Source organism: Capricornis sumatraensis, chromosome 12 (genome assembly GCF_032405125.1).
Source record: "Capricornis sumatraensis isolate serow.1 chromosome 12, serow.2, whole genome shotgun sequence".
NCBI classification, from domain to species: domain Eukaryota; kingdom Metazoa; phylum Chordata; class Mammalia; order Artiodactyla; family Bovidae; genus Capricornis; species Capricornis sumatraensis.
The window spans coordinates 31,801,654-31,827,146 of NC_091080.1; the positions used below are offsets into that span (position 1 = coordinate 31,801,654).

The window sequence follows — 25,493 nt, forward strand, 5'->3', positions numbered from 1 at the left end:
CTTCACTTCCCCGCTTTGTGCCAGGTGATTCTTTGAACGCTCTCCGTGGAGAGGATGCCCTTCTGTCCCCAGCGATCCTGTGTCACAGCGGTGCTGTGTCACGGGTGTCAGAACGTGGGGAGACCAGGAGCCCATGGTCCGGCCTTGGAGTCTGCCTCCCCACTGCGCCCTGAAAACCTGGAACTTCTCCTGAGATGTTACATTTGCCTTTTTGGTTCCGCTTCACATGAGAGCATAGTCTGCCATATGCTTTTCTTTTTTTTTTTCAGTAGAAGCTGATGTCATGTAGTCATATTTTCCTTCCTTTGGAATGATTTGAGTCAGAGAGAAAGCTGCTTTTGGAGCTAAATGTGCACCTATAGCCGTTGGAGAATGTGTAGCTGAGATTGGTTCGGTCTGGGGGAGGGTCATCGCGTGTCCTTGACTCTGATTTTGTGGTTCTTCTAGGGCTTCTGCACCACGTGGTTCCTGCCGTTTGTAAATGAGCTTTCCATCTGCATTTTAATCTTTCGGAACTCTATTTTCCCTAATACAAAATCAGGGTGTGAGGACAGGTGACCTTCCCAGGACTTTCCGGCTCACAAGTTTAATGAGGCTGTGAGGCCTCTGTCCACAAAGGTTCCCGGGGAAGCGCGAATCCTAGCACAGACTGGGGGCCACTGATTGCGGGTGAGAAGGACAGGTTTCGGGGAGGTGAGACCAGCTTTCCAGAAGAAGCGCTGGGTGCCGGAGCCCAGCATGAACACGTGTAGTAGGTCAAGCTCTCCACAGCAGATCCACCATTGCAGCACTTTCCAAAGTTGAATGTACACGCTTCGATTGGCAACACACGTCTCACCATCACCTGTAAAAAAGGATGGGCAAGAAGGTCACGGTTCCTTCTGTTCGCAAGCACCATGCATTACTTTACAGAGTTGTTGTTTTATTAGCACCTCTGACGGGAACTCTGCTGAACAGAGATTACTCCTACTTTCTCCTCAGTTTGTTTTCACTCTTGGAAGTGCAGGAAGGGATGTGTAAAAAGCGAGGAAGCAGGAGGAGGGGCCACGTCCATGCCGGGAGCCTACGAAGCCATCGCAACACAGAGTTCACAGGGGTTTGGTAAAACACTCTGGGAAAAGTCTAGTTTGTCTCGCGTTTCTGAAAGAATTTCTAGAATTTCTGGAACAACAAGTCCATTTAGTCATGTGTCCCAGAGTCTGGGTTTGAGGTTCTCTTGTCTGGCTGGCCAACTGTTGCTCACATCCACCCTCTCGCAGGGCGATGGGCAGTTCTGGGCTGTGGGGCCTCTGAGGGCCTTTCCATTCTCCTTGTGGGTTCCCACAGCCTCTTTGCACATGCTTTCCCCGAGGCAACACTCACGTCTGAAATTCACACTTCAGCTGCTCTGGTTTCCTGCCACGAAGAGTAGCCAGTTAGGATTAAAAACAAATCATATTTTGTAAATTTATTAGCCGTTGAGGCAGAAAACGAGCTTTCTAAACTAGTAAACAGAATTATTTCCGCTCCCTTAAAGATGCACACAGGTAACCTCAGTCTTAAGTAAATATGTTCCTGTGATTCTTCTTAATGATGGTGAAGCCAAAACATGGTTTTTCCAGCCGGCAGTGGTGTTGCATGCAGAGACACTTTGCAGGAGATTCTTTTTCTGAGCCTCAGAGCTCCCATTTTCAAAATGGGGCCAATAATAATCTGCCTTACTGGCCTCTTCCAAGAATAGAATGAGACATAATGTATTGAAAGCAGTTTGTAAGTGCTAAAGTAAAATCCAGGTGTAAAACATGAAGGCCCAGGGGGTCCTGAGTAGGATGTATTCATCTTTAAGTTGCTGGTTTTGTTTTTGGTTGAACACAAAGACCAGAGTAGTCTTAGAATGCCCAGCAGAAATTGGAGTGAACAGTGGTGGCTGAGAGGTGGTGGTCTTATTCTCATTATAAAAGAATAATTTAATTATTAGAATACTATAGTTATAAAGGAATAATGAGAATGAGACCGATGTTTGTAATACGGATGAGTTGCTGAAACGCAGCCATTATCCTAATCAAAAGAGCGGCTGATATCAGTTGAGCTAAGGGCATCTGTTATCTCATTTAACCTTGAAAATCGCCTGTAAATGCAAGATCTGTTCATCTACCCAATAGACGCTTCGGTGCTAGAGCTGTGAGAGAAAAGTGCCCAGGAAGACAGCCCAGGTCTCCAAGCTCCTGGAGCTCACAGGGTTGTGGGAAGCCAGGCAGAGCAGAGTTGTGCTTGTGGTGAGCAAACCAGGCCCTCTGTTAGCTGCAGAACGGGATGGGGTTCTCGGGAAATGCTTTCAGAAGAAAGAGACAGTTGGGCTGAGACAGAAGTGGCAGGGTGAGGTAGGAGTGGTGACCTTTGGCAGGAAAACGTCAAGGCTCCTGGACAGTCCTTTGTACATTTCCTGTCCTGAGTGGCCATTTATTTAGGTGGACTGGTTCCTTCCCCAGGTAGATCATAGAACACCCAGAAGGCAGACTCTGTGAGTAGCTCCTTCTGACGTCCCTCACTGCTCCCAGCATAAATCAGCCCCAGTATTAATGAAAGTTACTTGGCATGAAGCGGTGCACGAATGGACAGAGAAAAGAGGTGGATGGCATGACACCTTCCCTGTGATGTTTTTGGGATGTTGGTCAGCAGCTGTTTATTGAATGTATCTTGTGTGTAAGGCGTCTTCTATGAGCTTTGGGATGAGATTTAAAAAAAAAAAAAAAAAAAAACCCTTCCCTTTCAAGAGGTGTGGAATCTGGTCTGCAGAGGGCACGGAATGAACCCGTGAGCTAGAAACAGCCACCAGAGCAGGGTGAGCAAGCCGGGGCACCCTGGCTGGGGTACCCCATGGGCTTGCCGCCTCGGCGCTCAGGGTGGCCAGGCACACAGATGGTGACGGAGGGTCGGGGTGTAGGCAGCCGAGGGGCGCGTGCAGCGGAGATGACAGCTAGTGGCGGGGGAGTTGCTGAGGGCTCCTTCTCTCTGGTGGTCTTGGGCGAACGTTCAGGATCTGGGTGAGCGGTTTGCAGTGCGTGAGTCCTGTCTTCACACACTGCCTCTCGCCTCACGTGATACTTGTTCCCAGTTGAAGCTCGCAGCCCTGTTGGCTGCGTGTGGCTCTCTGCCCAGGTCACAGGGAACCACGCTTGCCCCATCTCTGCTGTGTCCAGCGCATTCGGCTGAGATTTGCACACATCACATCATGAATTGAGGATGTTCAGTTGCTCAGTCGTGTCTGACTCTTCGCAGCCCCATGGACCGCAGCACGCCAGCCTGCTCTGTCCTTCACTGTCTCCCTGAGCATGCTCACACTCATGTCCATTGAGTCGGTGATGCCATCCAATCATCTCTTCCTCTGTCGCCCAAGGTCTTTCTGAGCCAGGGATCGAACCCTGGTCTCCTGCATTGCAGGCAGATTCTTTACTGTCTGAGCCACCAGGAAGCCCAACATCATGACTACCGACATGTAGTTTTTTAAGCTTTACCTATTCAGCATCTCCCACTCCAATTCCTCCCATTGGATTATCATAGCTTCTTTAATGTCCTGCTGGCTATGTGAAAAACAGGAATTTATGTAACCAGCCCTGCACAGCAAACCTTTTCCTGTTTGGGGGAAAAATTTTTTTAATTGTTGGTAAAGTTAGGAGACAGCTCTGTTACTCAAAGAGTGACCTGAAATGTCCTCTTAGGAAAATATGTAGCATAATGTTTTGATAAGTAAGGGATTGCTTACACCCCGTGTGCACCCCCGTGCGCCCCCCCTCCCCATTTTTGGTAAGTCTGAGTAGTAAGCCAGTGTGTGTCTTGCCCAGGTTAGTGAATACTTCCTGACCTTTTTTTTTTTTCCTTCCTGAACTTTTTTAAAGATTCCATCTTTAATGGAAGTGTCCCCCAGTTGCAGTTACAAATGATCTGACCTAATTATATGTATCACAGAGCTGTGTCCCCCACCACCACCCCCTGCCCCCCAGGCTGTACCGACAGCCAGGAAGCCACTGTCTAGGAAGATCTTCCCCCTTCATCATTAACCAAACGTGACAGGGACAGAAGTCAAGCTTCCTTTCCTCCAGAGATTCCATCGTAGCTTATCTGTGTTTCTATTGTGTTTAAAGAACAAGATAGTCATGATGGAATATTGTGCAAATGCCCAGACTTCCAGCCTGTACAGACTCAGTTCCAGGTCTGCCCCAGGAGCAGGCCTGCTTCTTTGCGGAGGAATGTAGAGGTTGGGGGGCCCCTGTGTGTGTGTGTCTGTGTCAGTGAAACCTTGCCTGTAGGGTTTGGAGAATCTGACGGGGATGGAATAGGATATTAGGGAGATGCAGCTCCTTGCCTCTTTCAAGGGCTCCAGTCTGGATTTGGGGTGAGGTCTGTAGGTGGGAAGAAAGAGGACAGAGTCTTGGGAACAGCAGAAGCCCCGCCCCACCACCCACGTACATGCCTGCCCAGCATCCAGCCTGGGAGCCTCCTTCCAGGGCTGTGACTGACCCCGCTTGCCCGGGCCTGGCCGAAGGGCTGTCCCAGGGCTGCTGTGTTGCAATCCTCGCGTGGAATGTAGGACAGAGGGTCAGAGGGCATTTTGAAATGTAGATTTCTCAGCCTTGACTGTCTGGCCTCATTCTGACTTCTGCGTCTCCTTTTAGAAAGGGAGATTTTAATTTATTAATTTATTTTTTTTTCTTTTTCTTTGTTTTCTATCTCCTTTAAATGAGAGAGATGGTGAGCTCATGGTTTGCGTGGAGCCCCGGCCAGTCCTGCCGTGCAGAGGCTCTGTTCTGGCACAGCAACTGGCGCTCAAGCATCGGAGTCCCACGGCGATGAGGATGTGGGCGCTGTGGCTGCATCTCTGGGTGACCACAGATCCAGCCAGAGCCGCTTCGTGGTTGGGGAGAAGGGGCCACAGGGGTCCCAGGGGCTTGCTCAGGGCATCCAGTTGGCAGAGGAAGCCCCAGAGGTGTTGGGGCCACGCGCTCAGTCCTGCTCCTGGAGTCCAGGATGCCCGGAACCTGCTCCGGGGCCTGATGACGGAGAGCGCTGAGTGCGCAGAGAGAGAGGCTGCTGCGTGCCTGTCGTGCGCTGGGGCCGAGCCAGAGGGGGTGCGCCCTGCTTCCCAGGAGCCCCTCTTCTTGTCCACAGCAGGCTGTCCAGGTGCCGGCAGTCTCACGCTTCGCCCAGGACAGGAGCCGCACTCGGGCTCCCTCCCTTACAGGCCGGCCCCACTGCTTCTGCTGGGGCTTGTGCCATCTTTGGCTCCCGTCACAGTGTGTTTGGAGTTGCAGGTTTGTGTTTGTAATACCACTAAGCTCCTACCCACACCCCAGTGACTAGGAGGAGGGGGATGGGCTCAGAAAGGGTGGTGCCTTGTGCCCTCCTGCCAAGGTGGGATCTGATAGCTTCTTCCCACCAACCATTTACCATGTTGGACATACCTTGTCTTGTTGGACCCGTGGAACCAGCCACAGAGGGGACTTTATGCACTTGGGGCCAGGCAGCTTCCCAAGGTTTGTAGCCAGTGAGTAGCAGAGCTACCCAGGGTCTCAAAGTTGGTTTTTCTGTCCTAACCATCCCGGGGGATGTATATGTCACGATTTAGTCATGGAGCCGTACTCAGTGGACCAAAGCCACCAGCTCTCTGCCCTTTCCACCACTCCTTCCCTCCCAGGGCAGCTTTTTGGCTCGAGTAGAAGCTGGGAAGAGAGGGTCGCGAACAGCACTTGAATTTAAGTGTTTTTTCCCTTGGTATTTCAACTTTCTAAAACCACCAGCACCACCTCGTTTTCCTTCTATTCACCTATATCTGCCTAATGGACTTTAAGACTGTAAATGAACGTAGGTCTTAACTAGTTTTCAGGGTTTTGATTCCTGACTGAGAATATAATCTGCTTCCTTTCTCTCTTGTTGGGGATCACGTGGACCCCGTAACACAAAACTTCTCACTTCGTGTGAAGTGGCGCGTGTACCGTCCGCAGAGAACTTGCAGGAGTTCTAGGGGATGATGGGACGGATAGGGGTTTTGAGAGCACTCTGTTAATCGAGTAGTATTTGCATCGCAAATCTAAGTGGTTTGAAAACCAGGTCCTGTAATTTCCATGGAAAATAGGGCTATGTAAAAGAAAGTGTTTATAATAAAACCTGTTTAGTTTTTTCCCCTTGTAAAATTAAAATACAGATACTGTTTTTAAGATAGAATAATACTTTACTCATTGGAGCTGTCTTGTAGTGATGGTACAGATCTTACCATAAACTTTGAAAACATGACTTGTCTTCCACGTGAGATGTGTCTGTGTGTAATAGTGGGTCTTCCAGCCAGAGCAGTATTTGTATTTCTGACATGGTGTTCTGCTTTACAGAATTCAATTCGTCATAATCTGTCCCTGCACAGCAAGTTCATCCGTGTGCAGAATGAAGGAACTGGAAAAAGCTCCTGGTGGATGCTCAATCCAGAGGGAGGCAAGAGTGGGAAATCCCCCAGGAGAAGAGCCGCATCCATGGACAACAACAGTAAATTTGCTAAGAGCCGAGGCCGAGCTGCCAAGAAAAAAGCATCCCTGCAGTCGGGCCAGGAGGGTGCCGGGGACAGCCCGGGATCGCAGTTTTCCAAGTGGCCCGCAAGCCCCGGCTCTCACAGCAATGACGACTTCGACAACTGGAGTACCTTTCGCCCTCGAACCAGCTCGAACGCTAGTACCATTAGCGGGAGGCTCTCTCCCATCATGACGGAGCAGGACGACCTGGGAGACGGGGACGTGCACTCGATGGTGTACCCGCCATCCGCCGCAAAGATGGCTTCTACTCTGCCCAGTCTGTCCGAGATCAGTAACCCTGAGAACATGGAGAACCTTTTGGATAATCTCAACCTCCTCTCGTCACCAACGTCGTTAACCGTGTCCACCCAGTCTTCACCGGGCACCATGATGCAACAGACGCCCTGCTACTCCTTTGCGCCGCCAAGCACCAGTCTGAATTCACCCAGCCCCAACTACCAAAAATACACGTACGGCCAGTCCAGCATGAGCCCCCTGCCCCAGATGCCCATGCAGACGCTGCAGGACAGCAAATCGAGTTACGGAGGCATGAGCCAGTACTGTGCGCCGGGACTCCTGAAGGAGCTGCTGACGTCCGACTCGCCTCCGCACAGTGACATCATGACGCCAGTCGATCCGGGGGTGGCTCAAGCCAACAGCCGAGTGCTCGGCCAGAACGTGCTGATGGGCCCCAACTCGGTCATGCCGGCCTACGGCGGCCAGGCCTCTCACAACAAAATGATGACCCCCAGCTCCCACACCCACCCCGGACACGCTCAGTCAACATCCGCAGTCAATGGGCGTGCCTTGCCCCACGCGGTAAACACCATGCCCCACACCTCGGGTATGAACCGCCTGGCCCCGGTGAAGACAGCTTTACAAGTGCCTCTGGCCCACCCCATGCAGATGAGCGCCCTAGGGGGCTACTCCTCGGTGAGCAGCTGCAATGGCTATGGCCGGATGGGTGTTCTCCACCAGGAGAAGCTCCCCAGTGACTTGGACGGCATGTTTATCGAGCGCTTGGACTGTGACATGGAGTCCATCATTCGGAACGACCTCATGGACGGAGACACGTTGGATTTTAACTTTGACAACGTGTTGCCCAACCAAAGCTTCCCGCACAGTGTCAAGACGACAACACACAGCTGGGTGTCAGGCTGAGAGTGAGCAAGCGAGCGAGCAGGTAAGAGCACCCCGATACCAAAAGACCTTCTGAAAACAGGACTTAAAGAGAGGAGCCCAGTAACTTGCCTTGTATCTTCCAGGGTCGGGACTTTTTTTATTTTTATGTCAGCTGGCCACCCCTTGTGGAGAGGCATCTTTTATCATTCATTCTCTGCCCTTTTTGCAGCTTATAAATTCTCCTCTGAGCTGAAACATAAGGAAGCTTCCTCTAATGGCTTTAAAGAGTTTCTTTTGACAGAAGGCTGCATCTTCTTAGTAACTCTTCAATAAATGAATACATTTGATACAAATCAAATGCTGAAGGGGTTTTTAAAGTGGGATTTTCTCCCATTGAATGATTTCAGAGCTGTTTGAGAAAGCCCAACCCTCCCCCAGGTATGTCTGTCATGCTAATATGTTAAGTTGAATTGATTTTCATTTGGTTGTTTTCAATGCTTGTGTGTGTGTATGTGTTTTTTCCTAGGCTACACTTAAAAGTACTTCAGATTGTCTGACAGCAGGAACTGAGAGAAGCAGTCCAAAGATGTCCTTCACCCTACCTTTTCGTTTTCTTGATTTGAAAAAAAACAAAACAAAACAAAACACACAAAACGCATTTCTTTTTTCCTTTCGTCAGACTTGGCAGCGAAGACACTTTTCCTGTACAGGATGTTTGCCCAGTGTTTGCAGGTTATGTGCTGCTGTAGATAAGGACTGTGCCATTGGAAATTTCATTACAATGAAGTGCCAAACTCACTACACCATATAATTGCAGAAAAGACTTTCGGATCCTGGTGTGCTTTCAACTTTTGTACATAAGCTGTAGCTACAGAATTGTATCTGTGTGCTTTTTTTTTTTTTTTTTTTTTACTATTCGTTTGGTCCAAGGAAAGTTTATACTCTTTTTGTAATACTGTGATGGTCTCATGTCCTTGGTAAGTTAAACTTTGGTTTTGTACTACCTGTGTTCTGCTGAACTGATGAATCACAGAGAACCAAGCTCTCCGTTCTACAGCTCCACTGGACAGCTCTGCATCTGTTCACGGCACCCCATAATTCACAGGAGAACCAGTAGCCTGTTGTCCATCTGCTGAATTAATGGACTTATCAAAACTTTTAGGGGGGAAAAAAAAAGATTAAACTCCAGCCTTGTACAGGTCTTTTCTATTTTTTTTTTCTTCTTCGTTTGTTTATTTTGTTATTTGCAAATTTGTACAAACACTTTAAATGGTTCTAATTTCCATATAAATGATTTTCGATGTTACTGTTGGGACTTGAGATCATTTTTGGAATAGATACTGAACTGTAATGTTTTCTTAAAACTCGAGTCTACCTTTGTTACATGGTCTGCTTGTAACTTTGTGGAATCTCAGACATTTGAAGCAGCGTCCGTGATTGTCCTTTTGTATTTCTAACTGGACTAGTACTAATTTTATATATGCTTCACTGGTTTGTATACTTGGGGATGCTCCTTGGTGATGTTTTCTGACTAATCTTCAAATCCTTGTAATTAGTACTTGCACACCCAACATTTCTGGCCTTACCTTAGCAGGAGAGTGATGTATTGTTACGGACATTTTGCGTTTCACATTGAGAACTTGATTTGTTTTTGTGTATGTGTTTTACAGAAGTCTGCTTCTGCTGTCCTTGTGAACTAGGCATCCCTGCCTGGCATTGAATCTTCTGATCAGTGCCTTTATGTGCTTTGTTTCAAGTACTGCTGGGGGTAGGCTGCAAAGTATTTGGAGATCAGAAGGGGCGACTCAGCCTCCAAAACAGTGCTCCTTTCTCAAGCTCGAGTTTTGATCAACTTAACCTGTTTGAGTTGAACTTCAGCAAAAGTTTTCCCTCGTAACACTGTGTTCTTCCTGGTCTAGGCAGAAGTTGGCTTTGTACTTCTGGAGAATTATGTCCATACTCACTCTTCAACCCTCTTCCCCTTCTGTCCTGCAGATTACTTGGTGCACTGTGGAAAGTGAGGTTGAACGGGGGAATTTTTAAATGGGACTTGAGTGATTTTTAAAGTGCTTGGTGTTCATGAGTGCAGGTGGCTACCAGACAGACTGGCACTTGCTTAAAAATTGGGGCCCTAAATTTGAAAACCGACAGGCGAGCAGTAAGTTATACCTTTGAATCTATTTAGAAAGCCATCGCTTTAAGAATTGGAGAGTTTCTTTCCCCTTTAGCAACCCAAACTATAATTCTGGTCATTATGTTGTAATATTTTCCGGTTACCTGTAACTGATTAGACCTCAGTTAATTGGCTTTGCATCCCATTTAGTCCATCAGTGTTTTGAAGTCGTGCGGAATGCCCAGAGTCAGTACAATGAAAGGAACAGGTACACAAAAGTGTTCCTCTGGCCTTCTTGGGAAAGCTCTGACTTCTGTTGACCTAGCCCATATCACGCTGGCTTTGTCTTGCCCAAGAATTGCATCTCTCCTGGCTTGGTTTTTCCTCCACGTTTAACAAGAACACAGGTCTTCTGGATGGATTTCCTCCAGGAGGCAGGCTCTATTGTATGCTTCCCACAGTGACTTCTACACTTTTGAAAATTGATTAAACAGCCACCCCTCTAACCATCTTCATTGTTGGCCACTCCAAAATAAGTCTGGTTTCAGAAACCCTGGTTCCTCTGACCGATGCCCCCTGCACCTGCGCTCGGACTCATTGGGGCCACAGTTCTCGTGTTCCCCGCTGTGACCACCACTTCCCGCCCCCCAGGCCAGCACACACTGAGCCTCATCAGGCCCATCGTTCACTGACGAGGCAACTAGCTACCAAAAAAAAAAAATCACTGTTCAAATCTTACTACTTCATAGAGTGACTTTTAAAAAGATGTTGCTTCCTCTTGAGTCTGTGTAAATATCTTTTTTTTTCCCTTCAACTTTTGTGTGTGTGTGTGGAAATTTTAACAGGAATCCTGGGTAGCTCTCCAGGGTACAGTGAAGTTCAGTGAAAGGCACCTTGTCAGTTTTGAAAACAAACATTATGTGACCTCTGGTAATTCTTTTTCTGTACGAATACTGACTTTCTGGAGTAATGAGTATATCAGTTATTGTACATGATTGCTTTGTGAAATGTGCAAATGATATCACCTATGCAGCCTTGTTTGATTTATTTCCTCTGGTTTGTACTGTTATTAAAAGCATATTGTATTATAGAGCTATTCAGATATTTTAAATATAAAGTATTGTTTCCGTAATATAGACGTATGAGTATATTTAGGTGATAGATGTGTTACTTGGAAAGGTCTGCTTTGAAAAACTGACAAAGTCTAAATTAAAATCCCAGTGAGTAGTAAATCAGTGGAACGTCCCAAGAAGGAGGAGAAGGACACTCAAAATGGAAACAGTTCCCCCAAAGTATATGATTTGGACTTAATTCAGCTGCTGGATATGTGTTACCAATCTCCCCACCCCACTCCTTCCCTCTCCCCAGCTGAGTGATTACCGAGTAATCGTTCAGTAAAAGACGCAGTGTGGTTTATGCAGACGAAACAGCCTAGCATTACTCTTGGCCTCCTCCCTGAGGAGGGTGACAGCCTGGCGGCTTGGCCACGTTCATCCCATCTGGACGCAGACAGACCCGCCCGCCCTTGGCCAGTCGCGTTTAGCACGCGTGCAGATCCTGCGTTCCCGCTCCCATACAATGAAAAGTGCCTGATGATGCTGGTGTACTTACAGACACAAGAACAATCTTTGCTGTTATTGTATAAAGCCATAAATGTACATAAATCATGTTTAAATGGTTTGGTGTCATTCTTTTTTAGTTGTGCAAAGTAAGCTCTTTATTAGGTTCTTTTTTTTCCCCCTTCTTGTTTAGCTATCACATAAGTTAAAACCTTGGCAGCTACAGTGCCATGTTTAATTCAAATCTGGTATTTCTTTGGTGGGGGGGGGGGGGGCGGGTGATGTGGAAACGCTCTCTCTGGGATCAAACTATAGTCCCTGAGGGTTTTAGAGCAAGTTGGGTCCGTGATAACAACCCTGGAGTGCTTCATCTGTCCGCGCCTGACACAGCATCGGCACAGAAATGACTGGGTGTAGGAGAGCTCATGCTGGAGTAGGCAGAGCTGAAGGTAAAAATACCTGAAGGGCGGGTGGGAGGGCCCTGGCTGGGAAGTCGCCGAGCAGGGGTGGGTGGTGTGGTGGGAACGGTGGCTTCCCAAGGCCACATGAGGGGGGAGGGCGGGGGGTAGTTCTTCCATTCAGTGGCTGCAGATGGGAGGTTTCTGTGTTTGCTTCTCTTTAGAAAATGCTCGAGGAATAAACTAGGATTAGATTGTGTGTGCGTGTGTCAGTTCAGTCATGTCGGCTCTTTGTGACCCTGTGGATTGTAGCTTACCAGGTTCCTCTGTCCGTGAGATTTGCCAAGCCCTACTCCAGGGGATCTTCCTGACCCAGGGATTGAGACTGTGTTGTCTCCTTCATCTCCTGCACTGCAGGAGGATTCTTTACCGCTGAGCCATCCAGGATTAGGTTAATAATGGTTAAAATGCGTCTTAAAAGCAGAATTAAGTCCCGGCTTTCCATGCTTCTACTTGAGGTCATTCTAGTGTTTACCTGTGTGGACACTGGAAGATCAGTCCAGCTTTCAGATTTTTTTTTTTTCTTCTTCCTCCCTCCCAGCTTTGGAACCCTTGCTTTAAAATAACGATAGTCAGAAGCCCAGAGTGCAAAACAGATAACCCCATCTGCTCTCAGACCTGGGGCTCATGCACACATCATTGTGAAAATCACTCATTTCATCCAGTGGAGAAGGGAACGGCAACCCACTCCTGGATACCTGCCTGGATAATTCCACGGACAGAGGAGCCTGGCCAGCTACAGTCCATGGGATCTTAGAGTCCGGACACGCCTGAGAAGCTAGCACAACGCAACCGTCTAGTCCAAACGCAGGAAAACGCCTTGACTACACTGCCAGAACACACCAGCAGGCTCCTTTCAAAACCCACCGTGCACGTACCCCAAATCACACATCTAAGTGTCATTTATTAAGGCTGGTTCCCACGTTGTCACATCCGTTGATAAGAGGAAGCAACACAGCAGGAAGGGACAGATGCGTGGTTGGAGCTGGATGGTTAACATGGAGGGAGAGACTTCCTTCCTCGGACAGTATCTCGGCGCCTGCTGTGACCAGAGCCTGACCGATTGTTTCTTGACCTGTGAACCTGCCATGCCGCCAGGACTTTGCCTTGCCTATTGTCTCTCTGTGACCTACCGAAACGATGATGGTGCTGGTTAAACTTAGACCGGTTGGTGAGGTCAGGTAGGTGGAAGGCTCTTCCAGGAGGTGCAGCACACAGACATCGAACCTCGTGTCATCTGTTGAACCTTGTGCGTTAGGAGCCTGCAGCTGGGCTGGGCCGTGACCTCCAAAATGAGAGCGTGTTTAGGCAAGGTTTCCTTATTTTCATATACTATTTCGTTATTTTGGTGTAGGAAATCACCCTGGTGATCACTTAGATACATGCTTCCTAGGACATTTACCAGTTTAGTTACCTGGAAGATGAGTGAAGTTACTGGAAACTGGAAAGGGAGGTCTCTGTTGGCCGTTAGGTAGACGGAGACAGCCGAGGTGTGAGCTGAAGGTCAAGGGCAGGCCCTTGGATCGTTTGACCAGAAGGGCTACAGAGTGGCATGGGCCTCTGAAAGTTGAAGAGAGAACTTCTGAGTTTTGCAGGTGGTTGGGAGAGGAGGCTCTCTGGGCAGACCCCTGGCTTGCCAACATGGCTCAGAGGAGAGAGCTCTGTGCTGGGAAGGAGTTCACCTGTGAAGGAGAGAAAAAGGGAGATTGAGGCCAGCTTTCTGTAGCCAGCTTTCCTCAACTTGACTGGTAGTGGGACAGCGTTTCCCTCCCGCTCATAAACTCAAAGGCGGAACGAAACTTTTTGGCCTTAGTACTTTTATCACTTTCTTCGAAAAGTGAGGCTTGTTTGCATTGGAAGCCACAGGTGGGAAGTAGAGATTTACCTCCTTCAGGAAGGAGGAGGGCAGCTTGTTGAGGGTTTGGTTGTCATTCTTTACCTCCTTCCTTCTATGAGCTCCAGCCCATGACAAGCAACTTTCGAGTTCCCGTAAAACTTCACCTTGGCCTAGGATGGTGACCCACTTGCTGCAGTTCCTGCAGATGCCCTCGGGGCTGTAATGTTACCATGAGTACAGTTGCCACTCCCTCAAGATGATCTTAGCTGCTTAGATCAGGGCTCACCGGGCCATTTTAAAACGGATTTCTCTCCTTGGTGAACTGGGATAGAGGGCACTCTGTTTTGCACTTTGTCTGCAAAGTGGTTGCAGAACAAGCTAGAGGTGCCCACTTGCTCAGTCTGTGCTGGTGGCAGAGGCGCTCACAGTGTTGGCAGGCCGCTAAGCTGGTCTGATGCTTGGCAGCGATTTCCCCACAGGTGAGGTAAGTTGAGGATACCGTCTGCTACATGCCTCACAGGTTTGATGTGAGGTTTGGAGGATGAGATAATGTCTGCAGATGGCGTCCCCTCTCTGGAAAAGCCTCCGTGTAGGAGCTGGTGTCAGCATAGGTAATGGTAGGACTCGGGAGATCTGTTTCCTTAGTGGGCTTCTGCATAGTCATTGCTCCCTGCGGTGTAAGCGGAAGGACTGCTTGGTCCGTTTCCATCGCATTTCTGCATTCCCATCTGCGGGCCTCCATCTCTTATGCAGGAAGTGGGTGGACATCTTACCAGACCCAAACTCCAGGAGAGTCTGTCACCTCTCCTTGGTAACTCCAGAAATACTTGATACATAGTAAGTTGTAAACCTGCTGTGTGCCCAGTCTAAACTTGAGATATTTGTTTCCCAAGAAATCCTTTTTGGACCCATATGCAGAAAATTGAGAGAGACAGTTTTAGACAATTTGACCTTGACCTCACCTCAGTCATGTTCACGCAGACACTGCCAACTCCATGTGCCTTTATAGGCTGACCTGTTAAGACAGGAGAAGAGGTGAGAACCAGGCTGAGGTTGAGGGGGACTTGTGTGCTGGAGCCTGCCAGTTCACAGGAAGTAATGCTTAAGTTTACAGGAATCCTGTGAGCTGATTTCAGAAACCACTGTTGTTTGCAATTGACTTAGAGAAACTCACTACTAAGTAAGTTACATTAAAAAACTAAAGTAGTGGGACTTAGTGGTTAAGACTGTGCTTCCAATTCAGAGGGCGCTGGTTCTATCCCTGGCCCTGGAAGTAAGCCCACATGCTGTGCAGCCAAAAATTAACAAAAAGTTGGTAAAGACTCAAAACTCATCATGGCCTCATCTCTTGTCTACTCTGGAGGTGTTTGAACTTGTATCTTATGATGGGGATGCTGCCACTGCTGGTGCTGAAGTTGAACAAAGTTTCAGTTTAATAAATATAGTTTGAACTAGGGTGGGAAATGACTTAACAATAAATCACGTCAGTTATGTTTTTTCTTTTTTGGCCACGTCGCACGGCTTCTGGGGTCTTCGTTCCCTGACCAGGGATCGAGTCCCAGCCCTTGGCAGTGAAAGCGCAGTCTTACCACTGGACTGCCAAGGAATCCCCATGTGGGTTAAATTTTTTGAGAAGAGAGTGGATTGATATGCAAGTGGATTTGTCAAATTCCAGCTGAATTGCGTGACCACCATATGCTGGCTGCAAAAATCAATTCGCCTAATAGAGTTTAAATTCAAGGCTATTGTATACTTTATTCTTTATGGATTGTGTGCTACGTATTTTTTATATCAATAAACTCATAATAAACGTACGGACATACACGCCAGCATATGTTGCTGCCCCATGGAGCATGTTAAACATTGTCCAGTGCACCACTGATGGGTGTAACAAGGGCATGAAAAGGCTGGCAGTTTGGATGACGTAGAACAGATGGGTTGGCAGGGAGGGGAGGAGAGAACAGGAAGTTGTGTCAAGGTCTAGGGTGTGGTCATGATAGTCAGTGATTGACAAGCAGGATGGGGCCGTTGAATGGTAGAAGATCGGGGAAGAGGAAGCCTGAAGATTGCATGGGGTGTGCAAAATAGATGTCAGAGCCGGCAAAAGGCATAGCAGGAACGGGGTGGAGAGGAAGTCTCAAATTCAAGGGCCCCAAATCTTAATTGAGGGGAGGAACCAACCAAGTGGCAGGTAGGGTACCTGCCTAGGAAAGGTACCGAGGGGAATAGCTGAATGCCCTCAGCATCAACAGAGGTTTCATTTTTTAATTTTTAAAATTATAATCTTTTGGCTGCACCACATGACTTGTGGGACTTTTGTTCCCTGGCCAGGGATCAAATCTCGGTCCTTGGCAGTGAAAGGGTGAGGTCCTAACCACTAGACCGCCAGGGAATTCCCTACCTAATTTATAATGAAGATAAAAGAAGGCTGAGCATCGAAGAATTGATACTTTTGAATTATGTTGCTGGAGAAGACTCGAGAGTCCCTTGGACAGCAAGGAGATCAGACCGGTCAGTCCTAAAGGAAATCAACCCTGAATATTGATTGGAAGGACTGATGCTGAAGCTGAAGCTCCAATACTTTGGCCACCTGATGAGAGGAGCTGACTCATTGCAAATGACCCAGATTCTGGGAAGACAGGCCAGGAGGAGAAGGAAGTGACAGAGGATGAGATAGTTGGATGGGATCACTGACTTAAGGGACGTGAGTTTGCACAAACTGTGGGAGATTGTAAAGGACAAGGAAACCTGGAGTGCTGCGGTCCATGAACTCGCAAAGAGTCAGACTCAACTTAGCAACTGAACAATAACAATTTAGCATAATCATATATCCTGCATTGTAATATATAGTATAATTATATTTACTCTAAGCATCCTTGAGTTAATACTGATAAGTATAAATGACTAAAATAAATAAACATGTGAGGAGGAGGGATAGCTATTCTTTCTTTTTTTTTTTTTTTGCCACACTTGTCAGGGGACCTCAGTTTCCTGACCAGGGGTCAAACCTGGGTTCTTGGCAATGAAATATGGAATCCTAACTACTGAACCAACAGAATTCTCCAACAGAGGTTTTTTTAAACAAGAGGGTGGAAGGAGAAGATTCTGGAGTTGGGAAAGAAATACAAAAATGATGCCAGTTCTGCTTCAGGGGCTCATCATGGTTTATCAAATGGAAATAATGACACCTACTCAACTGGAGTTACTGAGGGAGACAAATGACCTGAGTTAAGACCCTATCATGGTGCCTGGCACACAGAAAGGTCTCAAGAAATAATGGTGACCAGACATTCTGGTTTGGCCAAGACAGGCTTGGGCTAACTGCGCCCAGCACAATCATTAGCTGCTCTTGTCTAGTGTTGGGGTGCTTAATGACATGTTCACCCTATCAGCAAATGACTGTTTTCCAGTGAATCACTTCCTATAGACCTCGCTTCAGAGTGGACGTACCAAAAGCCTTCCTGAAAGAAGCTGGCTGTGGCTGCAGAGTTTGGCTTCTAAAGGAATGTTGGCCTGGTGTCTGAGTAGCATAGGTTAACCTAAGCTCTCTTTTCCTACCTTCCTTGGCTTTCTCATTGCCTCTGCCCTATGTACCAGTCACACCCAACAGCCATTCCCTTTTATGCTTCCACTTGTCTCACAGGCTGGAAGGTTTTGTCTGGAATGCCTTTCTCCTCCTTTCCTTGTTAACAAGGGAGAGCTGAACCTCCTCCTACCCTTTAGGCCCCTTGTATGGGAGTCATTCCTTGCACAGGTGGGCTGGATGCCTCTCAGGACACCTTTCCCAAGTACAGGTATGTGGGTGGTGTGTTTAGCTCTGGGTCCATCATAGTCCTCCTCAGTGGTCCTTCCGAGGCAGCCCTCTCGCCACCCCACAGAGACGTTCAGAACCAGGCTTGGCTGGCACAGGTCATCCCTAAGCTCTCAGTGAGCCTAAAGCAACTGGCCAGTGCTTGCCACTGGACACAGCCAAAGGCATTCCTCTAGGGTGTGCCAGTCTGCGTCTGCCAACATTCCAACAAATTAAAAGCAGACCAAGGAGCCCAAGGTATTTGGACAAGTCTGGAGCTGCTATTCACTTTCTTCAACCAAGGCAAGTTCAAAGGCAAGAGAGGGGATGGGACCAAGGATGAAATGCCTTAAAGGGACGTCTGGCTTTCTTTCCAGCCAGTCATCCCCACGGGCTGCTCAGTCCTTTCTCATAGCTCTTCTCAGGGCTGCTGGGCCAGGCTCAGGCCCCTTTTGCTCACTTCCTACCTTGAAAATTTCCAATATGGAGACTGAAATGTCAGTTTCTCTGCTTACCTCGAGTCCTCGCTTCACGGTGGATGTACCAAGAACCCTCCTGGAAGAACTGGCTCTAACTGGAGGGTTTCGCTTCTAAAGGAATGTTACTGGTGTCTGAGCAGTGTTAACCTAACCTAAAATGTACACAGCCTTTTCCTACCTTCTTTAGCATTCTCACCTCTCCCGCCCTATGTACCAGTCACACTGGGGTTGCACGTCTATAGAAACAACTAGGTTGTGCCAATCCTGGGACAGTCCTAGCTTCTCCATTAAAAAAAAAAAAAGACACGGTTGCCCCGAGGTGGTTGCTAATTTATTTTCTCAGAACCTCACCCAAGAAAGACACTGTCATTTGTAATCTTTACTTTCCTGTCATATCACTGGGTTATTTCCACTTCTCCCCTACAGAATAGAATTAGATAAAATAGGTGTGTGCTTTTGTTTTTATTCTGACTTTTTAAATAATATTTTTGAAATTAATTTGAAAGATTCCAATATTTTTTGAAATACAATATTATTTTGAAAAGAAGGTAATTATTCTCCTTTACAAGATAACAGTTCTTTTCCTACCTCACTTCACCACACCTACCGAAACAATGGCTTGGTAAAAAAGAGACGTTTCCTGAAGTCAGACAATTCTGTTTAGAAATACTTGTGAAGTTGTGAGGGAACACTCCCTGAAGAGAAAATTTCATTTATTCTTAGGAATGTATCTTATGAGATCTCAGCAGTTCTTAGAGCCCTGTGGGCTGTATTTTAAATTAGTATGATCTTTAAAGTTTCAGGTCCCTTTTGATTTTGTTTTTTTTCCTGTCTTAATTGAAATTCCACTAAAAGCGTGAATAATTTTCAAACCCTTGGATTGGACTGGCTGGAAGCATTTAACAGCTGTATGGAATCTCATGTAACCATCATGTGGCCTTTTCTTTTTTGAAACAACAATTGTCTTTTGTAAGAAAATCACATGATTAAAAAAATAGACGACTAGCAATAATTCTGTTGTCACTTGGCTGCTGACAGGAGTAGGAATAGGGAGAAAGACATCAGAAAAATGCATTCTTGGATCCCTCAGCCACACCAATCTGCAAACCTTCCTGGAGGAAATAATTTCCTTTGTCATTTCTGGGTAACTAAAAAAAGGCTTCGGAATGTTTCCAGGCTTGGGCATTTGGTTGTGTAATACTTTTTGGAGTCTGAGTTACCTTAGTTTGCTCTAGAAGTTGGCTCAAAACCCAGCCATCATCCCCACTGCTGGATCTGAGTGTCAAAGAGAGTGTTATCAATTTGATGAATGAAAGCTCAAGTCTTTATTATGGACAATAATACTCCCTCTGGGATTAGACATTCTTAATATTCTTGAGAGCAAAGAGAAGCTTGAATCAGCTTTGGGTCCCAAAGATGCTGTCATGAGACGCAGTCTGCCTCTGGCTCCCATGTACCCCACCTGCAGGCCTCCTGCCGACGTGGGTGAGGGGCACACTTCCTGTCACCTTCTAGAGTCCAGAGAGGGAATGTTCCACATACGGAATGTTTGAAAGCGGTAGGGCTGGTCATTGCCCAGCACAAAGAAAGTGTTGAAATTGAGTGTTTCTCTGAGGAATGAGTCGATGTTATTTTCCAGGGCAGTTCTAAGACTTGTGGAGGAAAAACTATAATTAAGAAAAGTGGGTGGATTATTGGGAAAGCTTTTTTCTTCAAAAGGTTTTGTGATCTTAGTAGCATTTTACGTGTGTCATACTTTCCATGAAAGGTTACCTTGCATCTGCCGAAGTTTCTTCCTCAGCCTCCCTTTGAATTCAGATGAGCAGAGCAAACCCACTCTGCACAGATCACACACTAGGGAGGATGTTCCCTGGGCGGAGTTTAGTTCCTAGAGACCCTGGGGAAACTTGCTAAAGTAAGACGTGTTGTTTCTCCAAGTACAACCGTGGGCAACAGAATAATTTGAGGGGGGCTTCCCTGGGAGTCCAGTGGCTGACAATCTGCCTTGCAACGTACAGGACATGGGTTCAGTCCCTGGTCAGGAAACTAAGATCCCACATGCTGTGGAGCAACAGGACCTGGGCTTGCTCCAGAGCCAGCATGCCACAAACTAGAGAAATCCATGAGCCACGATGAAAGATTCCACTTGCCACAGTTAAGACCTGATACAGCCAAATTAATTAATTGATTATTTAAAGAATAATTGGGAAGATTTGTAAAAAAGTGCAAATTCCTGGGTTTCTCCCCATACCTATAAATATATGGATTTAATAACTTGGGATGAGTGGTGGTGGGTAACGGCTGAGAAATCTGTGTTTTAACTAGTGCAGGTGATTTTGTGAACACTAGTATTTGAGAGCTACCACCAGTCTATGGAGATGCTGGTTTACTGATATTCATTCATTCAGCAGTTAAATACCTCCTGAGCACCACCTGTGTAGCCCGTCCTCTGCAGAGGCCTGGAATGCCCTGTGCGGTGCACAAGACAGGCTTATCGTCTTCCTTCAGGAGGCTTTCAGTCCCCTATCCTCTTCAGATGTGTGGCGAGGTGTACCAAATAGATGTCACGAAGTATTCTTTTAAACATAGATGACTTGGAGCTTCCCTGGTGGCTCAGTGGTAAAGAATCTGCCTGCCAGTGCAGAAGACACAGCTTCGATCCCTGGTCTGGGAAGATCCCACGTGTCATGGAACAACTAAGTTGCACCCATGTGCCGTAGAGCCTGGGCTTTGCAGGAAGAGAAGCCACCACAGTGAGAAGCCCGTGCACTGCAGCCGGAGTGTAGCCTGTGCAGCAATGAAGACCCAGCATAGGAAAAAATAAAATATGTAAAAAATAGGCTCCTGGGATCAGATAAATACTGGGCTGATAACTGGTCCTGAAACTCTAAAATTTCCATCATCCATCAAAAGGCTTTTTCTGTGCCTAACCTGCTGGGCATGCCAAGTGAACTAGTTGAGCAGACTGGCTTTTTGTTCTCGAGGTGCTAGCAAATCCAGATCTGGGCTGGCCTCTTGCCAGCACCGGGCTCCATACCTGAGTAACACCATGGAGTGGCATTAAAGCAGTTTCAGCCAAGAGGCCAACCTGGAAAAACGGCCAACGTGATCCCTACTGACCAAATGGCAGCACTAAGTGCATTCAGGACTGAGGAAAATAACCCAGTCTGTGTAGGGTCTGTTTTCCATTGGAAATGAAGCTTTTTTTTTTTTTTTCAATTAATTTTATTTTTTAAGAGCTTCGTGAGAGAAACAGCTCATCCGGCAACAGCTTTGAAGGAACGGAAGCTGGACCCAGTTGTCCCGTCTCTGAGATGAGCTTACCATACTGAGCACTGTGGTCCAGGCTGGGCAGACACCGCCGTGTCCCTGGGCCAAGCCTGTGCAGCTCCCGGGCAGAGCGCTCCAGGGTGGAGAGCCTCTGTTCCAAACCCAGTGAGGAGCAACAGCCTTGGTCCTGGGGCAGGGTCAGTTGCCCGTGATGATAGCACCTTGACACCTCATTTGGGTGGTGTCCTCATGCTGAGGTCTGCCCCAGACAAGGGAACATTCCAGAATCCTGGGAAGTCTCCACCTCCATGGCTGCCTGGATTTTTTCTATTTTGTTTGTAAAATAGAAGTAGGATATATCCCAAAGTAGGATATAAATCTCTCTTGCAAAAAGTATCATATCCAATTCAGCTTGACTTTTTCAGGGTCTTCACAGACATATCTGTGGTTAAGCCACGTTGATGTCCAGAGGTGTCCTTCATTCTGAAAACTTGGACTTTATGTACTGGTGCTGAATTGAATCTTAGAAACAAGAGTTTTGGGTGAAATAGAAAAGAATAGTTTTATTTCTTTGCCAGGCAAAGGGGGACACAGTGGGCTCATGCTCTCAAAACTGTGTCCCAACCTGGAAAGATTTGGTGAGGAGTTTTACAGCAATGGTTCAAGAGTGAGGTTGCTGATAAGGATCAGAGTGTGTGCAGGGCCTGTAATCCTTTAACCTGGCTTCAGGGTCTCTTAATGAGTTTCTTTGGTTTCTTTGATTTGGTCTCAGGTGGTCCCCTGATGAATTTCCTGAGGTTGTCAAACTGATCTTCTCTGGAAAGAAGAATGCTAATATCTTCCATTTGTTGTGTGTGTGTGTATGGAGGGGAGGAGGCGATTTCTAGTACTGGGTTCTAGTTCTGTAGAAGAGTTCAAAGATATCATGCTTTTCTCTTGAGGTGGAACCAAGACCCTGCTCCAAGGCAGCACCATTGTTTCTTGGCTTCTTCTCCCTTGTCTCTGCATCCCCTCTGCTCCCTGGTTAGCAGCTGTTGAATCTGCCCTTTGGAACTCAGGAAGGATCATGGAGCCTGGAGTCTATTCCCTACAAACAAGAAATGGGGAACAGAAAGGCTTCCATGCCCAGGAGCCCTGCAGAGTCCTTCGGTTTCATCCTCTGCTGTGAGTGGATCTTGATTGGATCCATTTTTCCTTCCTCCTGCCTCCATCTCTCTCTCCCTCACCCCTTCACTTCTCTTTCTCTTACTCACTCTTTATCATGGAAAATTCCAAGCATAAATATAAGTAGGGAGAATAAAAAGTATCATGAACCTTCACATACTCATCCCCCAGGTTGAATAGTTATCAACTCATGGTCAGACTAGTTTCACGTATACTCAACCCTGACACTGGATTATTTTGAAGAAAACCCCATATATCATACAATTTCATATATATTTGAAAAATATATAGTTATGTATATTAGAATCCTTTTAAGTTTTAAAATATTTTTATTGCCCCATAGTTTACATGCCTTCTGATCCTCAGAACTTGTGTAATTAGCCAGTTGGACAGCTGCAAATCAAGGAATAAATAGCATGTTTTTTATCATCTCATCCCATTTTGCCCCTTCTCAGCCAGTTCCCTGCATGGAGAAGCAATGATTGATCTGATTTCTATTGTTTACTGGTTATTTTTTGCCTATTCTAGTGAAAGTGAAAGTGTTAGTCACTCAGTTGTGTCCGATGGAGAAGCTCTATACAGTCAACAAAACCAAGACCAGGAGCTGACTGTGGCTCAGATCATGAACTCCTTATTGCCAAATTCAGACTTAAATTGAAGAAAGTAGGGAAAACCACTAGACCACTCAGGTTTGACCTAAATCAAATCCCTTATGATTATACAGTGGAAGTGAGAAATAGATTTAAAGGACTAGATCTGATAGATAGAGTGCCTGATGAACTATGGACTGAGGTTCGTGACATTGTACAGGAGACAGGGATCAAGACCATCCCCATGGAAAAGAAATGCAAAAAAGCAAAATGGCTGTCTGGGAAGACCTTACAAATAGCTGTGAAAAGAAGAGAAGCGAAAAGCAAAGGAGAAAAGGAAAGATAAGCATCTGAATGCAGAGTTCCAAAGAATAGTAAGGAGAGATAAGAAAGCCTTCCTCAGTGATCAATGCAAAGAAATAGAGGAAAAGAACAGAATGGGAAAGACTAGATCTCTTCAAGAAAATTAGAGATACCAAGGGAACATTTCATGCAAAGATGGGCTCAATAAAGGACAGAAATGGTATGGACCTAACAGAAACAGAAGATATTAAGAAGAGGTGGCAAGAATACACAGAAGAACTATACAAAAAAGAGCTTCATGACCAAGATAATCACAATGGTGTGATCACTCACCTAGAAGCAGACACCCTGGAATGTGAAGTCAAGTGGGCCTTAGAAAGCATCACTATGAACAAAGCTAGTGGAGGTGACAGAATTCCAGTTGAGCTATTTCAAATCCTGAAAGATGACGCTGTGAAAGTGCTGCACTCAATATGCCAGCAAATTTGGAAAACTCAGCAGTGGCCACAGGACTGGAAAAGGTCAGTTTTCATTCCAATGCCAAAGAATGCTCAAACTACCGCACAATTGCACTCATCTCACATGCTAGTAAAGTAATGCTCAAAATTCTCCAAGCCAGGCTTCAGCAATACGGGAACTGAGAACTTCCAGATGTTCAAGCTGGTTTTAGAAAAGGCAGAGGAACCAGAGATCGAATTGCCAACATCCCCTGGATCATCGAAAAAGCAAGACAGTTCCAGAGAAACATCTATTTCTGTTTTATTGACTATGCCAAAGCCTTTGACTGTGTGGATCACAATAAACTGTGGAAAATTCTGAAAGAAATGGGAATACAAGACCACCTGACCTGCCTCTTGAGAAATCTGTATGCAGGTCAGGAAGCAGCAGTTAGAACTAGATATGGAACAACAGACTGGTTCCAAATAGGAAAAGGAGTACGTCAAGGCTGTATATTGTCACCCTGCTTATTTAACTTATATGCAGAGTAAATCATGAGAAATGCTGGGCTGGAAGAAGCACAAGCTGGAATCAAGATTGCTGGGAGAAATATCAATCACCTCAGATATGCAGATGACACCACCCTTATGGCAGAAAGTGCAGAGGAACTAAAAAGCCTCTTGATGAAAGTGAAAGAGGAGAGTAAAAAAGTTGGCTTAAAGCTCAACATTCAGAAAACGAAGATCATGGCATCTGGTCCCATCACTTTATGGGAAGTAGATGGGGAAGCAGTGGAAACAGTGTCAGACTTTATTTTTGGGGGCTCCAAAATCACTGCAGATGGTGATTACAGCTATGAAATTAAAAGACGTTTACTCCTTGGAAGGAAAGTTATGACCAACCTAGATAGCATATTGAAAAGCAGAGATATTACTTTGCTAACAAAGGTCCATCTAGTCAAGGCTATGGTTTTTCCAGTAATCATGTATGGATGTGAGAGTTGGACTGTGAAGAAAGCTGAGCGCCAAAGAATTGATGCTTTTGAACTGTGGTGTTGGAGAAGACTCTTGAGAGTCCCTTGGACTGCAAGGAGATCCAACCAGTCCATTCTAAAAGAGATCAGTCCTGGGTGTTCTTTGGAAGGAATGATGCTAAAGCTGAAACTCTAATCCTTTGGCCACCTCATGGCAAGAGCTGACTCATTGGAAAAGACTGATGCTGGAAGGGATTGGGGGCAGGAGGAGAAGGGGCTGACAGAGGATGAGATGGCTGGATGGCATCACCAACTCGATGGAGATGAGTTTTAGTGAATTCTGGGAGTTGGTGATGGACAGGGAGGATGTGCTGCAATTCATGGGGTCGCAAAGAGTCAGACACGACTGAGCGACTGAACTGAGCTGAACTGATAGTTGATTTACAATATTGAGTTAGCAAAGTGAATATATATGTTCTCTTTCAGATTCTGTATTTTCATTTATAAGAAAATGCCCAATGGTTTTCCAGAGTGACTGTCACCATTTTGCATTCTCACCAGCAATGTATAAAGAGTTCTGATTGTTTCACATTCTCTCCAGAATTTAGTATTTTTCATCTTTTTAATTTTAGCTGTTCTAGGATGTTTGGTGGTATCTCCTTATGATTTTAATTTGCATTTCCCTGATGATTAATGATGGTGAAAACTTTTTCATGTGCTTATTGGTCATTTTTGTATGTCTTCTTTTGAAAAGTGTCTATTCAGATATTTTACCCATTTTAAAAATTGAATTGTTTGTCTTTTTATTATTGAGCTGTAGGAGGTCTTTATATATTGGATATATATATTGGATATAAGACATAG

At 46.3% G+C, this 25,493-nt stretch overlaps 1 protein-coding gene across 1 annotated transcript in view; it reads left to right on the top strand.

Annotated features, from left to right (window-relative positions):
- Positions 1-11,405, top strand: part of FOXO1 (forkhead box O1) — a 92,228-nt gene extending 80,823 nt beyond the window's left edge. The window contains exons 2-3 of the mRNA XM_068984219.1: positions 6,360-7,716; positions 8,182-11,405. Coding sequence (XP_068840320.1) covers positions 6,360-7,694 — 1,335 coding nt within the window. The 3' untranslated portion in view covers positions 7,695-7,716; positions 8,182-11,405. The remainder of the gene's footprint in view (positions 1-6,359; positions 7,717-8,181) is intronic.
- Positions 11,406-25,493: the final 14,088 nt, after the last annotated feature.